General features: G+C 44.9%; 1 protein-coding gene across 9 annotated transcripts in view; it reads right to left on the bottom strand.

Moving 5' to 3' along the window:
* CFAP43 (cilia and flagella associated protein 43) overlaps positions 1 to 15,283 on the bottom strand; it is a 128,501-nt gene that overhangs the window by 25,782 nt on the left and 87,436 nt on the right. For 8 of the 9 annotated variants that reach the window (XM_089314343.1, XM_089314347.1, XM_070057270.2 and 5 more), the window contains 7 exons: positions 11,881 to 11,985; positions 10,645 to 10,761; positions 9,379 to 9,612; positions 7,267 to 7,473; positions 2,898 to 2,987; positions 2,590 to 2,670; positions 1,892 to 2,017 (listed from right to left, as the gene is read on the bottom strand). In XM_089314343.1, coding sequence (XP_089170469.1) covers positions 1,892 to 2,017; positions 2,590 to 2,670; positions 2,898 to 2,987; positions 7,267 to 7,473; positions 9,379 to 9,612; positions 10,645 to 10,761; positions 11,881 to 11,985 — 960 coding nt within the window. Of the gene's footprint in view, positions 1 to 1,891; positions 2,018 to 2,589; positions 2,671 to 2,897; positions 2,988 to 7,266; positions 7,474 to 9,378; positions 9,613 to 10,628; positions 10,762 to 11,880; positions 11,986 to 15,283 lie in introns of those variants that run through there. The other variant, XM_089314348.1, reaches the window with a different exon arrangement.

The following is a 15,283-nucleotide window of genomic DNA, read 5'->3' as shown; positions in this document are numbered from 1 at the left end:
CTGGCTCCTGGCTCCTGCCATCAGATCAGTGCGGTGCGCTGGCCGCAGTGTGCCAGCCGCGGCGGCCATTGGAGGGTGAACCAACGGCAAAAGGAAGACCTTTCTCTCTGTCTCTCTCTCTCACTGTCCACTCTGCCTGTCAAAAAAAAAAAAAAAAAAAAAAAAAAAGAAAAGTAAAATCCCAAGTTCAGGAAGACTCCAGTATCCTGTTCAAAGGAATATTTTTTGCTAAGATGAGAAGTGCTTAAATTGTGTACATCATGTAAGAGATATATGATTCTAACATATGTCTATGTTCATGGGAAGACGCCAGTAGAGAGGCAAAAACTGATGAACGAAAAAGAGAGGTAAGCTGATGGGTAATGACACTGAGCCGGTGAGATGGGACAGCACTGACGGACCAGGCTTGGATGAACGCAAGGCCATTCCATCCATAACAAATGGAAAGGCAGGGAGATGCCACAGGGATTATTGTTGGTGAGCAGTAGATCGGCAGTTCAAGAGGAAGGAAAATCTCCTCTAGTTACTTCTCTTCTCTCAATGAAATAGAAATCAATGTGGGTGTGCATGGGTCTCAGGTGTTCACAGTCCAAGGACAGAGGAGCAGGTGTGAAATGGTCCTTGGGGATACTGTTGCCCAGCAGGAGCTGTTCCACCTGAGTGCTTGTTAGCAGGCATGATCTTGGGGTCTCTTCATCTCTCCAGAACAAGGAGCATGACAGTGACGGAATCCCATTCTGCATTTTAAATGAGATCCCCCACGGGTCTGTGCCCTCACATTCCAGTGTGAGAGCACTGGGTGGGGAGGAATGGGAAGGGGAGGTGCTTCTCTGAGCAGCACCGAGGGCCCAGCTGAGACTGAGGTCACTAATTTAGTGAAACCAGTTTTCTTTCTTTTCTTTTCTTTTTTATTCTCTTTACCCAATGCAGGGGCACTGGTACAGAGAAGGCAGAATACCAGAGTTAAGCAAAGCTGGGCTTCCCAAGTGTAGGGGAAGGAGTAGAGGATTTCACTTTAACAGTTCCCTGCTATAATTGGTGGAGGCACGGGAATATACTACACTGCAAAACCATGGAGTACGTGCACTTGAATGGTCCCTATCCTTTCCTTACTCCTTAGGCATCTACTTCCTAACTCCTTTGCTTGAAATCTTTGCTTCTTCCAGGATTACTGCCTTCTAGGGAGGTACTTACTAACTCAGGTTAAAATGGATATGATCTTGGAGAATAGCAGTGAATAAAAGCACAGATAAATTAACAATAGGCACAAATAAGCTGTTTGTGAGACATAGCCACTACAAAGCGACAAGCTGTCCTGCCTCGAAGGATGGTATGTATTCCTCATAGAATACACGGTATTTTGTTGACTGCATACCACCATCCTTTACATTTCTACTACAGTTGGCAGCAATTTTAATACGGACTATTTCTATATGATGGAAGGAGAAAAAAAAAATCAGAGCCGCACTGCAAAATCCTCCAGTTAGGGCTGCCAAGTATGTGCGGCAAATTCTTCCCTTGAGACCGAAATCGAGTAAGAGGATTCGGCAATAGAGGCAGACAGTACCGGCCTTCCCTTGCAATGACTTGATCGTGCTATAATAGGGGTTCACTAAATACTGAAATAGAATGAAGAACCAAATGAACTGTAACAATGTGGGAAATGTTGAAACCAATTAGAACTTTTAAAAAAACCACAGTGCTATGTCCTTTTTGTTTCACGTTGTTCCCTATAGATGGATCCCCACCTACTTCTCCACATTCTGTTGAGAATTGAAGCAGAAACACTGTTATTAAGCTGTTAAAGACACTGAGAAAATATGGAACTTTTAAAAAGATAATGAAACAAAGCCTGGAGATGTAAGTCATATTGGTGGCTTGTTCTTCTGACCTTTCTATACTTATCTCTTTCTTCATTTAACTCCTTGACTTTTTTCTCATAATCTTTGAATTGTTTCCTTTCCTCTTCAGTCCACACAGCATCAGGCTTTGCCATGAAAGCAGGCTGAGGAATTGCCTGAAGATATAAAGGGAAGCACATACTGGAGTTCAGACCTAAATACAGCAGTATAGTAAAACCTCAGTTATCGTTAGTTAAAAAGGAAAAAACAAAAACCTTTAACCTTCACATTGGCAAGGACAAGGACCTGACACTTTAACCAAAAATGTTATAGCTATTTTCCTATGATTTAAGTGAGGTGGAATTTAGGGATATACTCAGACTCACAGGGGACAAGACTCAGTGATAGGTGTTGATGTCCGTATGGTTAGAGCCACACCTGAGCGCCAGGATCACCTACATTTCCTGGTGTATGTGCAGAATCACAGACAAAGCAGTATCACTGCCTTCTGTTGGGACCAAGACCACCGTGATGCTTGTTTTTGTTCGTTTGTTTGCTTTTTGTGAGAATGGAAGGCAGGTCTGTGATCTCAAGTTTCTTATTAGTTGCCTAATATGGCATGTTTATAAAGTACTAAGAAGAATTGTAGACTTCCTAAAACTCAGGTTCATCCAGGACAAAGATGGGAGAATTTAAGTAGCTCTTTCAACCCCATTCTACTTTTCAAAAAGCTGGCCAGACATCTCACCATTTTCAAAATGTCTTCCTTCTTGACTTCCAGAACGCCTCCCATCATGTCCATTAGGGCTCGGCGTCTTGTGTCGGTGCTCTGCAAAAGAGCCAGGACTGGAGAAGACAGCTGAGGCAGAGAGCTCACAGCGGGGGCCTCGGGGAAGCCCCCCACCCAGTGTCAGGAGGACCACTTCTAGGATGGGGGAAGAGGAGGAAAAGGCCAACTGAGGCTTGAGTGACCTCTGACCCTGACGAGTGCCTTGACGTGTCCCTGTATCCCAAAAGGAAAGGAGTCCTAGACAGTGTGTGAGGCAAACTGCATACCCGGGTCTGAAGCCAGCGCTCCATTTCTCGGGTCGCGGTCAGTTCTGCTTTGGCTTTTTGCCATGGTTTAATATGCTTGTGCGCTTTAATCTGAAAGAGAAAATGTCATTCCCTGAAGTTATTGCTCCAAAATTCAAACCAAATTTTCCTTCCATACTTGGGGAAAGTTATGCAGTATTCAAAGGATGAAAAGGAATGCTCAAATTCTGCAAACTATTTCCTACTGAGGAATGAAGATGAGGTCTAAACTGAGAGGGTTGGAAAAATAGATCTTGGCTTCTCTATCATCTCTGATTGTGTCTTTCATGGAAGAGATTCTAACAGGGACCTGGCTGAGACCAGCAGGGGAGAGGAGAGTTCAGAGAAGTGTCACCTACGTCAAATCATCAAGGATGGGGTCCAAAGAGGAAAAGAGTGTGGGGTATTCCAGGAATTGAACAGCTGGACAGGGTGGGGTTGGCAGGCAGGAGAGGCTTGTGAGCTTTTTAAAATTTAATTTTATTCAGTTGAAAGGGAGAGACAGAGAAAGAGAGAGAGAGAGAGAGAGAAAGAGAGAGAGAGAGAGAACGAGAGAGAAAGAGAGAGAATCATTCTTTTACTCCCCCAAATATGCACAACAGCATTCAGGGCAAAAGACAACAACGATGTTTAGAAGTAATAGAGGCCGGGCCGGCGCCGCAGCTTACTAGGCTAATCCTCCACCTGTGGCGCCGGCACACTGGGTTCTAGTCCTGGTCGGGGTGCCGGATTCTTGTCCCGGTTGCCCCTCTTCCAGGCCAGCTCTCTGCTGTGGCCAGGGAGTGCAGTGGAGGATGGCCCAAGTGCTTGGGCCCTGCACCCCATGGGAGACCAGGAGAAGCACCTGGCTCCTGCCATCGGATCAGCACGGTGCGCTGGCCACAGCGCGCCAGCCGTGGCAGCCATTGGAGGGTGACCCAACGGCAAAGGAAGACCTTTCTCTCTGTCTCTCTCTCCCACTGTCCACTCTGCCTGTCAAAAAAAAAAAAAAAAAAAAAAAGTAATAGAAAGGAGCTGGCGCTATGGCTTAACAGGTAAAGCCACTGCCTGCAGTGCCAGCAACCCATATTGGTGCCGGTTCGAGTTCCAGATGCTTCACTTCTGATCCAGCTGTCTGCTATGGCCTGGGAAAACAGTAGAAGATGGCCTAAGTCCTTAGGCCCCTGCATCCACATGGGAGACCTGGAAGAACATCCAGGCTCCTGGCTTCAGATTGGCCCAGCTGAGACTGTTGTGGCCATTTGGGGGAGTGAACCAGTGGATAGAAGACCTATCTCTCTCCCTTTCTCTGCCTCTGTAACTCCACTTTTCAAATAAATAAACAAACAAATCTTTAAAAAAGTAATGGAAAATATTTTTACAGTCCCTGTTAGCTGCCAGGCATCCTTTTAAATGCCCTAGATAAACTGGAATAAATTTATCATTACAAGACCTTACAACATAGGTGCTAATATTACCTCCACTTCACAGATGAGGAAAGTGAGGCACAGAGAGGTTTAGTAGCTTGATCATAGTTGCAAAGCTAGTAAGTCACAGAATCGAGATTTGGATCTAAACTATCATGCTTCAGAGTGCATCCTCTCCTCTCCACATGCTACTGTGCTTGTTTAAACAAGTCATTTGACTTGAGCCATATGCTAGCTGTGCGGGCTAGACCAGGAGTAAGGTGACACCAAGGGTCTCAGCTGCCACTCCCTAGGGAACCCTGCTTGGGGCAATCAGGGCATGTGCGTAATTAATCCCACCATGCTTCTTGTGCTCAAGCTAATGCATTGCACACTCAGGGGAGTGATCTTGTTACAGGCCAGGCCTATGATGCCACTAACCCCTGCTGTAGCTTCTCCCTCCATTTAAAATAAAGCCCACAAGCCAGGGTAGGCATTTGGCACAGTGGTTAGGATGCCATGTGATATGCTTGCATCCTATCCTGGAGCACCTTGGGTTTGAGTCCTGGCTCCACTTCTTCTTCTTCTTTTTTTTTTTTATTAATTTGACAAGTAGAGTTATAGACAGTGAGAGAGACAGAGAGAAAGGTATTCCTTCCGTTGGTTCCCTCTCCAAATGGTCACCACAGCCTGCGCTGTGCCTATCCAAAGCCAGGAGCCAGGTGCTTCCTCCAGGTCTCCCATGCGGGTGCAGGGCCCAAGCACTTGGGCCATCCTCCACTGCACTCCCAGGCCACAGCAGAGAGCTGGACTGGAAGCAGAGCAACTGGGACTAGAACCCGGAGCCCATATGGGATGCCGGCGCTGCAGGTGGAGGATTAACCAAGTGAGCCACGGCGCCCACCCCCTCTGGCTCCACTTCTGATTCCAGTCTCCTGCTAATGTATACTCTGGGAGGTAGCAGGTGATGACTTAAGAACTTTGGCCCCTGCCACACATGTGGGAGACCAGGATTGAGTTCCAGGCTCCTGGCTTCAGCCTGGTTCAGGTCTGCCTGTTGCAGGGAATTTGGGAGAGAAAATTAGCAGATGGATGCTCTCTCTGTCAGTCTCTCTGTATGTCTCTGTGCTTTTCAAATAAATTAAAAATAAAATGAAATATTGTCATTTAAAAGCTTTCTTTAAACATTTATTTTTTATTTTTTTTGACAGGCAGAGTGGACAGTGAGAGAGAGAGTGAGACAAAGAGAAAGGTATTCCTTTTGCCATTGGTTCACCCTTCAATAGCCGCCGCGGCTGGTGTGCTTTAGCCGGCACGCTGTGGCTGGCACATCGTGCTGATCCGAAGCCAGGAGCCAGGTGCTTATCCTGGTCTCCTATGCGGGTGCAGGGCCCAAGGACTTGGGCCATAGCAGAGAGCTGGCCTCAAGAGGGGCAACTGGGACAGAATCCGGCACCCCAACCAGTACTAGAACCTGGTGTGCTGGCGCCGCAGACGGAGGATTAGCCTATTGAGCCGTGGCGCCGGCCTAAACATTTATTTTTAACAGCCTATATTCTAACACATTTGAACATTTGAAGAAGGGGCTTCAATGGGCCCCCTTTCTATGGGCTGTATACTGCCCGAATGACTTAGTTACTGGAACTTCATTCCTACAGTGAGATCCCAACCCCCTGGGTCCAGGACCTCAGGTGAGCCCAGGAGCCCCTTCCCAGGCAAACTCAGAATTGGGGCAAAGCAATTGCTGGAGGAGGGGTCAGTGTTTTGGCGTAGTTGGTAAAGCCGCTGCCTGTAATGCTGGCATCTCATATGGGTGCCAGTTTGTGCTCTAGCTGCTCCACTTCCAATCTGCCTACACTGGGTAGGATTAAGTGTAAATACTACACCAGAACCTGCTTCCTGAAGCCTGAGTTGCAATTCAATATGATAAATGCTGACATGGTGATGGGTACTTGGCGGCTCATTAGGCAGGCACTTCCAGCTGCCTGCTAATGACCTGGGGAAAAGCAGAGGAAGATGGCTCAAGTATTTGGGACCCTGCCACCCATGTGGGGCACTTAGAAGAAGCTCGTGGCTTATTGCAGCCCTGGTTGCTGAGGACTGAACCAGATGAGGAAAGATCTCTCTTTCTGTCTCTTCCTCTCTCTCTGTAGCTCTTTAAAACTAAATTAGTAAATCTTTTTAAAAAGCAAATTCCGGAGAAAGCTGAAGAACAGAAGGAGCTGAGCTAAGAGATTTAGAAAGAGGCATTCCAGACTCCCCATGAGGCTCCAATCTTTGGTTCTTGCTTCTTCCTAGGGCTGGTGCCCAAATCTCCCTGGATTGCATGGATTTAATAAAAGAAATCCCTATTATTGCTGTGGCTATGTCACCTGTTTTCCTTCCTTCCTTCCTTCCTTCCTTCCTTCCTTCCTTCCTTCCTTCCTTCCTTCCTTCCTTCCTTCCTTCCTTCCTCCCTCTCTCTCTCTCTCTCTCTTTCTTTTTCTCTCTCTCTTTCTCTCCCTCCCCCCCCCCCCCTTTTTTTTTGCCAGGCAGAGTTAGACAGTGAGAGAGACAGAGAGAAAGGTCTTCCTTCCGTTGGTTCACCCCCCAGATAGCTGCTACGGCTGGTGCGCTGCGTCGATCTGAAGCCAGGAGTCGGGTGCTTCCTCCTGGTCTCCCATGTGGGTGCAGGAGCCTAAGCACTTGGGCCATCCTCCACTGCACTCCCGGGCCACAGCAGAGAGCTGAACTGGAAAAGGAGCAACTGGGACAGAATCCGGCACCCCAACTGGGACTAGAACCCAGGGTACCAGTGCTGCAGGCGGAGGATTAGCCAAGTGAGCCACAGCGCTGGCCTACGTCACCTGTTTTCATTACCTGTAACTGACAGTGCTACCTAATACAGTCACTTCCAGGAGTATAAAACAGGAAGATGAATAAACAGGAAGTGGAGAAGGAAGCGAGAAGTGACACAGCCAGCGTACCTCGTCACTTGCCACGACAAAGGTTCTCTCTGGCTTCTCACAGTCATCAAATTCTGGTTCCCAGACGGTTTCATCCAAGTCCAGATCTCTAATAATTTCTTTAATTCTAATATTTCTTTCCTTCACACGAGCAACTTCAGATTCCTTTTGTTTATATGCAGCATCAAATTCTTGATTGAAAACAGTTTTTACCTTGTGAATGATGTCCTGAAATATCAATATGTTACTGAAAACACATCACATATGTCTTTACAAACAACATGATAACCACAGTTATGCTTTCTCTCCAAAATCATATCAGAAATGATCTCTTAAGAACAGAAAACTAATATTTCTGGAACAGTATTTCTATTGAGTCATTTCTTGGTTCAATGAGAGTGGTATCCAACACTGGGTAGGATTAAGTGTAAATACACACCATAACCTGCTTCCTGAAGCCTGAGTTGCAATTCAATATGATAAATGCTGACACAGTGATGGGTACTTGGTGGCTCATTAGGCCACTCTTTCTACTTTTGTGTATATTCTTTTTTTTTTTTTTTAAAACCATCCTAAGATATTTAAAAAGCAAAATAACAGGATTTAAGGTTGGAAATACCTTTTCTTTGGAAAGTTGTTTGGGATAAATATGGAAGATATTGTCTGTAGAGTGTGTGTAGAAGACTCTCCCAGAAAATCGCCATAATATACAGTATTCTTCCCCCAGGTAGCAAGGGAACCCAAGCTAGCCAGCTGAATTGGCCAATACCTAAGGCGGCAGTAGGTCCAACTGAATTTCCCCCACTCCTGCTAATGGATCAACTCAAAGTTGTTATCTTATGTTACTGTCAGAGTTCAGTCTATATATCTATCTTACTGAAAAAGAAACCATTAGAATAGGGTGAAAAATGAACTTAACAACTAGCACCAGCATTTCTTTTGGGTGGAATCACTTCCTTTGTAGGAAAATGCCTTAATACAGTAGCAAGAAGGTGAGTCCTTTGAAATCACTAGTCCATAGAAGCTGGGGTGGAGGTAGAGAAAAAGAGAGATGAATTTCAAGGATTGGAGGAAAACACAAAAGGGTAGAAAGAGTTTAATAACGTGGTAGGAGGCCAGAACTCAAATCACAGACACGGCTGAAGAACTGTCAGGAACAGGAGAATGAACATTAAATTTCAAACCCTCTGCACTGGTGTGGTTTCAGCAACTGCATTTTCAAAACTGCTTCATTAGAGTCTTCTGCATATATAGATGGTTTGGACATGTTTGGTGGGGAATAAGGAAAGTAGGAACTTAGAGCCAGAGAGAGATCTCACATTTTATCCATGAACCCCAAGATTTACAGAAATCCTAGGAAATTCTGTTTATCTAGTTTAATCAGATAGATAAGGAAACACATCATGATCCTACAAGGAGATCCTAACTGACATCTGGGATACCAAGAAGCCAGAGTTCAACAGTTTCTTTTATTGTTGAACTTACTAAAGATCTAAGCTGAAGACTGGTTTTTAGTGTTATTGAGTGTAGATGTTCTTTAGGAAACTTGGTATAGGATCCAGTCCAACTGAATAGATGTAACTCTTATACACAAATCCTGGCTAAAAGAGGTGATATAGATCTCTGTATGTTTCTCTATGTGCTTTATTTATTTATTTATTTATTTATTTATTTTTTTTTTTGACAGGCAGAGTGGACAGTGAGAGAGAGAGAGACAGAGAGAAAGGTCTTCCTTTGCCGTTGGTTCACCCTCCAATGGCCGCCGCGGCCGGCGCGCTGCGGCCGGCGCACCGCGCTGATCCGATGGCAGGAGCCAGGAGCCAGGTGCTTTTCCTGGTCTCCCATGGGGTGCAGGGCCCAAGCACCTGGGCCATCCTCCACTGCACTCCCTGGCCACAGCAGAGGGCTGGCCTGGAAGAGGGGCAACCGGGACAGAATCCGGCGCCCCGACCGGGACTAGAACCCGGTGTGCCGGCGCCGCTAGGCGGAGGATTAGCCTATTGAGCCGCGGCGCCGGCCCTCTATGTGCTTTAAAGACATCATTGGTTAGCCTTAGGTTTCAGTGTGAGCCCTTGCAAGACCCCTGATGGGGAGTTTGAGAGATTTGGGAGGATAGAGAGAAAATTCACTCACTTTCAGTAATATAATTTGGTTGACTTTCTCTTCTCTGGAATGAAGTTCCAACTGGCTTGATAACAAAGAGATATCTGCCCCAAAATCAGTACTTAAACTACCAAGCAGATAATTGGGCAAGTTGGTATCTTTTACTGGCTTATTTTCTTCTTCTTCTTCTTCATCATCATCCTCTTCATGATGCTTTTTAACCAATGCAGCTGCAGACTGAACCTCTACAATTTCCTTTCGTAGCTAAATAAAGAAAAAGATGACATGGAAGCTATGTAATAGTAAGAGCTCTCTAAAGGGGTATTTTGTGACAACTTAATTATTTTAACAATCATTTCAACAGATTTAATTGTCTTGCCAACAGCTAAGTGGTGGATATATCCCAAAACTGCTGCAGAAGAGATCAAAACTTTGGAAATTGCTAAATCGTAGGTAAATGAATAGAATAAAAATTACCCTTGATTGTGTATAACATGAGAATTTAATTTTTGTGTCCAAATGACATCTAATTGTAAATATTTTGAGTCTTTCTTGTTACTTAAGCATTAAATATTTTATCCTCTCATATTTTACAAAGGAATTGTGGGTGTCACTTAAGAAGAATCAAGCATATTTTCATATTGTTTCAGAAAAAGAGTGGATGCAAAGTTCTGGCCAAAACAAAACCAAACAAAGGAGCAGTGTTTTTTAGTGTTTTTGTAGGGATTGTTGGTAAAAAAGCTGAGATTGCTTTAGGAAAACCATACTCTATCAAACAGATTCTGCTTCATCCATGGTCAATCACCTGCCTTTAAAAAGATTTATTTATGTATTTGGAAGGAGAGAAACAGAGAGAGGGAGAGAGGAAGGATGAAAGGGAGGGAGAGATAGAGATAGATAACTTAACCAGCTGTGCAACAATGCCAGGCCCCTTGGTCAATTATCATAAGACACAAACCCTAGTGAGAAGGGAGAATGAAAAGATTTTGTGTGGATAAAGATAATCTCTGGACAGGATGAGAAAAAAAAATCCAATTTCATTTTAAAAAGTATATCCTCATTTTTGAGAGCTAGCCATTGTGGTGTAGGATACAGGCTCCTTGATCTATGTTACAGAAATAGTCTCCTCTATTCATTAGAATATCTTCTACAGACTAATAAGACATACAAATGTTAATTTATACAATATGTAAACTTATCTTAAGTTGTATCTCAACTCAAATCTGTATGAAAGCAACCCTTGGAATACAGCGCATCACTTAAAATGAACACACACACACATATTTAAAACTGTACTTTAAGACACTCTGCTTCAGTCTTCTTTTGCTGCAAGACTCTCTTCAATTCTTCCTGCTCTTCAGCTGTGCGCTCTTTCATTGGGAAGTTCTCAACCACATAGGGGATGTGAAAGCACTTGGGGAAAAAAAAACAAAAAGAAATAGCACAACGTGGCTATCTGGAAGTGTCCTGTGGAGTGTTTTCTCTAGAATTAGATCATAGGTTATTAGGCATGAGTAAAATGGGACAATGGAAGCTTTCCTTAAGATACAGTCATGTATGTCATTAGTATTGTTGTAAAATGCTGTGCTATTGTGAAGGGTTTATTTCTAGAGCAGGCGTTCTCAGCTAGAAGTTACTTTGCCCACCTCCCTCTCTCCCGCCACCCACCTCCGGAGACATTTGACAATGTTTGGAGACATTTTGTACTGTTATTACCAGGGGTGCAGCACAGTACTGCTCTAGCAGATAGAGACCAGGGTTGCTACTAAACATCCTGCAGTGCATGGGACAGCCCCACCACAAAGAATCATCCACCCCAAATGGGTTGCTCTTCAGAAACCCCGTTCCACAGCAACATGCAATCATACAACTATCGGGTGACCATATGAGGGGCTTCAGAACCTTCATAGAAAATGAGGGTTTTAGAGAAGCTATGTGTGGACTTCAATTTTTTTTGTATAAAAATATACTTATCTTTTAATTCCATTTTCCTATGAACTTTTTGAAGTGCCCATGTGTACTTCCTTAGCCAAATGGGATGCTGCTAACAGTCATTAATCTAGGACAATAGGCATAAAATGAGACTTTTGGTCACCCTACACAAAGAGGGAAGTTGTGTTGGGAGGAATCTCAGTGTAAAAGCATTAAAAGCAGCTCTGTAGAAAATATGAAGGCTGGGGTGGGGGAGGGTCTAAAAGTGAGTAATCTTGTCCACCTTCCAATCCATGTGGCTTTTAGAGTAGACAGACAGGAAGACCTGGACACAGGGTATGCATGGAGGAGAGGAGGGAAGAGGTGCTGAGACAACTCTTCCAAGAGGCTGGCTTGAAAGCAGGTGGGGACTGGGCAGAGAGGGAAGAATGAGGCAAGAGATAGTGACACATTGAGGTGGGATTCAGCACCAGGAGGGGCAAAGCATGCTTTGGATGCTTTGCTAAGTATGGATTTTCTTCAATTAAAAATAAAATTCTGTCACAGGATTTCCAAAGGAAATTCTCAGCAGTCCAGGTTTTGTATCCAGGGTTCTGCTACCTTGAGAGCTCGACCCTTCACGACCATGGAATTCCAGCACTCTTCTTTGATGATTTCAGCCAGATAGCTCTTGGCCAGGTTGTGCATCTCTACGTCCTTTCGCATCTTGAGGAACACAGGTGAAGCCGAGAGAGAAACATGAAAATGTAGCCTTAGATAAAGATCATCTCGGGGCCAGCGCTGTGGTGCAGTGGGTTAACGCCCTGGCCTGAAGTGCCAGCATCCCATATGGGCGACGGTTCAAGACCCTGCTGCTCCACTTCCTGTCTAGCTCTCTGCTATGGCCTGAGAAACAGTAGAAGATAGCCCAAGTCCTTGGGCCCCTGCACCCACGTGGGAGACGGGGAAGAAGCTCCTGGCTCCTGGCTTCTGATCAGCACAGCTCTGGCCATTGCGGCCATCTGGAGATGGAAGACCTCTCTCTCTCTCTCTCTGCCTCTCCTCTCTCTGTGTAACTCTGAATTTCAAATAAATAAATAAATCTTTAAACAAAGAAAAGAAAAAGATCAACTCAACTCAAAGTTCACTAACTAGTCACAGCTGCACATTTAGTGGGAGCATTTGATTTTTCAACACCTTGTACTGCCCTGTCCTGAGATGCACTTTTGGGGGACACAGCCCTGCCTTTGAGAATATTTCCTGAAGTTATGTATTGAATTCCCTTCCTTGAGGACTGGAGTGTGGACACAAGCTTTAAAAGGCAGACAGGCTACAGACGTAAGTGAGCTGGGCTATGAGGACAGAGGCACGGTGACTAGGGGTTGGAAGCTGACTGGAACAGCAGGGAAGCACAGCCATTGCGCCAAATCTCCCAGTTTTATTAGAGAAGTGTGAAATGTTATTTTATGTGTGACTGCCAGATATCTAAACGTCAGCTTAACTGTTGTCAATACACATCTGAACTGTCAGTTTGTGATCTCCGGGGATCTTTTTCATGCTTAATGCTTCTGTTATTTATGACTACAATAAAAGGAATGCTTGGCTGCCTTTGGGAATCTGATAATTTATATTTCTCCACTCAGAAGCATATGTGTTACTTCAATTAGTTCTATCTGCTTAAGCAATCCTGTGGCTTAATATTAAAATAATTCATCCTGTTTTCACAGGCATTGCCAAAAGAACCGCCCTGAAAGTGAGCTCTGACAATCTCAAGTCCTTAGGGTCCTCTTAGGAACCTTCTTTGCCTTTCACTTTGTTGGCAGAATTATTAGCAAACTAGCTAAGGACAGTATCTCTCAAATTTTAAGGTGTCTTTTTATTATTTCTATTAAAATTTATATTCATTTTTATTCATTATTTGATCAAATGACTTTAATTTGCATTTTGTTTCTTTTTGATTCTGCTCTGTTGAGTTAGTGCAGCTGTTGTGCACACCAGTTGTCGGAAGCTGCCCGAGTCCCACCACTTGGCCCTCCTCTCCACACTGCGGAAGCCATCTGATCAGCCACTGAGGACCTAACACCGTGTCCAGATTGTCCCTGTTGGGCTTCGGTCTTTTTCCTATTGGTGAAATCCTGGCTGTGGCTGGCTAGTAGCCTACTCTCTTTAGGATTGGTATTCCGCAGTGGCAGCTGCCGCTAACTCTGTGGAGGGACTAATCTGCTGAGAGGCAACTGGGCTCATAGTGCCATCCATTAACACTGTTCTCTCCTGGCCACTGTCATGTCCAATCCAGGGCTGATATCTCTTCCAAGCCAATGATATGAGGAAAATGAGCAACTGAAGAGCCTTTCTCTGTACCACAGCCTGCCTCAGAGAATCAGAGACTTCTTGAGGGATGTGCAGGAAGTTGAATGGGTGGCAAGGGGTGGAGCATCTGGGGCAGAGGCACAGGGTGGGGGCTGGGTTAGCAGGGTGGCATCAGCAGGCCAGAGGAGCAGGTTCATGGTGTTAAGCGGTCAGGCAGAGCTTGGAGAGAAAAGCAGTAATAGGTGAGCATGGAGGAAGCCCCTAACCCAAACTCATTGCTGAGTGGTCAAGACGAGTGGGCTGGGATGACCCTGGGCAGAATAGAGGAGGGCATTTCAAGCCCAAGTCAAGCCAGGGCCAAGGAGAAAGAGCTCATGGCCTGGGGGAGGCCAACAGGAAGACATTCCTAGTTCTGCTCTTAGCCAATGATTCTAGCTGTCTATGCCCCAATTTCCTCAAATGGGGAAAAGGATACCCACTTTTCTGGATTGTTGTGATGAGCAAAACAAATAACATTCAAAAAGCCCCTACATCTTGGTCCTTACCTGTTAGAATTAAAAAAAAAAAAAAAAAACAGGATAATTTCTTTAGCTTCCTGTTAACACACTTAGTAACACAAGCCCAGTTTCTACAAACTCTTCAGAAGCCGGCCTTGCTCTGCGCCTGCCTCCGTTGCTGAGACCCTGCTGTGCACTCTGCTCGCCTCCCTGGCCTCCCTGGCCCTGGAAGACTCCATGTGTTTCTCCTGTGATCCTTTGCTCTCACTGCTCCCTCTGCCTGACATTCTCTTCCCCTAGATCTTTGTATAGTCAGCTTCCTTGCTTCTTTTAGTTCTCAACTGAAATGTCACCCCTCTACAGAATAGATCTCTCATATTTTAAAAATTTGTAATTATACATTTTCAGGGGGTGGGGCACAGTGTGATACTTCAATGCATGTATTCAGTGGGTGATGATCCCCCACATCTATCACAACATCCAGTTTGTATCATGCACTAGACAGAGGTTTATTTATGGTCTGTCTGCTTTACTGACTGGCACATGAGAGGTACTCAAAAATACTGCAGAATGAATAAAAAAATTACTACTCCAGTGAATTTTATCACTCTGAGTTTTTTGTCCTAATTATATTATCCAGTATATTTCTCTCTTTCTGAGTCTCATGTCAACCACCAATTTCGCAAATCTTTTTTATTTCCTTTCTTTTTTTTTTTTTAAGATTTATTTATTTATTTGAAAGGCAGAGCTGCAGAGAGGCAGAGGCAGAGGGAGAGAGATCCTCTATCTGGTGATTCACTCCCAAAAGGCCACAATGGCCAGAGCTGCACCAATCCAAAGCCAGGAGCCAGGAGCTTCTTCTGGTCTCCCACATGGGTGTAGGGGCCCAAGCACTTGGGCCATCTTCTACTGCTTTCCCAGGCCATAGCAGAGAGCTGCACTGGATGTGAAACAGCCGGGTCTTGAACCGGCACCCATATGGGGTGCCGGCACTGCAGGTGGTGGCTTTACCCCCACGCCGCAGTGCTGGCCCCTCTACCCACTTTCAGAGTAACATACAGTAGATGGTGCGTGAGTAGAAGGATCGAGTACAGCTGGTCCTCCTATACACAGCTTTTACATCCATGAGTTCAATGAAATTGAAATTGAAAATATTTGGAGAAAGACTGTGTCTGTACTGAATATGTATAGGCTTTTTTCCCTTGTCGTTATTCTTT

This window comes from Oryctolagus cuniculus, chromosome 15, assembly GCF_051225735.1.
Source record: "Oryctolagus cuniculus isolate XC-2025 breed Fujian yellow rabbit chromosome 15, ASM5122573v1, whole genome shotgun sequence".
Taxonomy (NCBI): domain Eukaryota; kingdom Metazoa; phylum Chordata; class Mammalia; order Lagomorpha; family Leporidae; genus Oryctolagus; species Oryctolagus cuniculus.
Note: the sequence above shows the minus strand (reverse complement) of the source record. Positions and strands in the feature narration are given on the sequence as shown.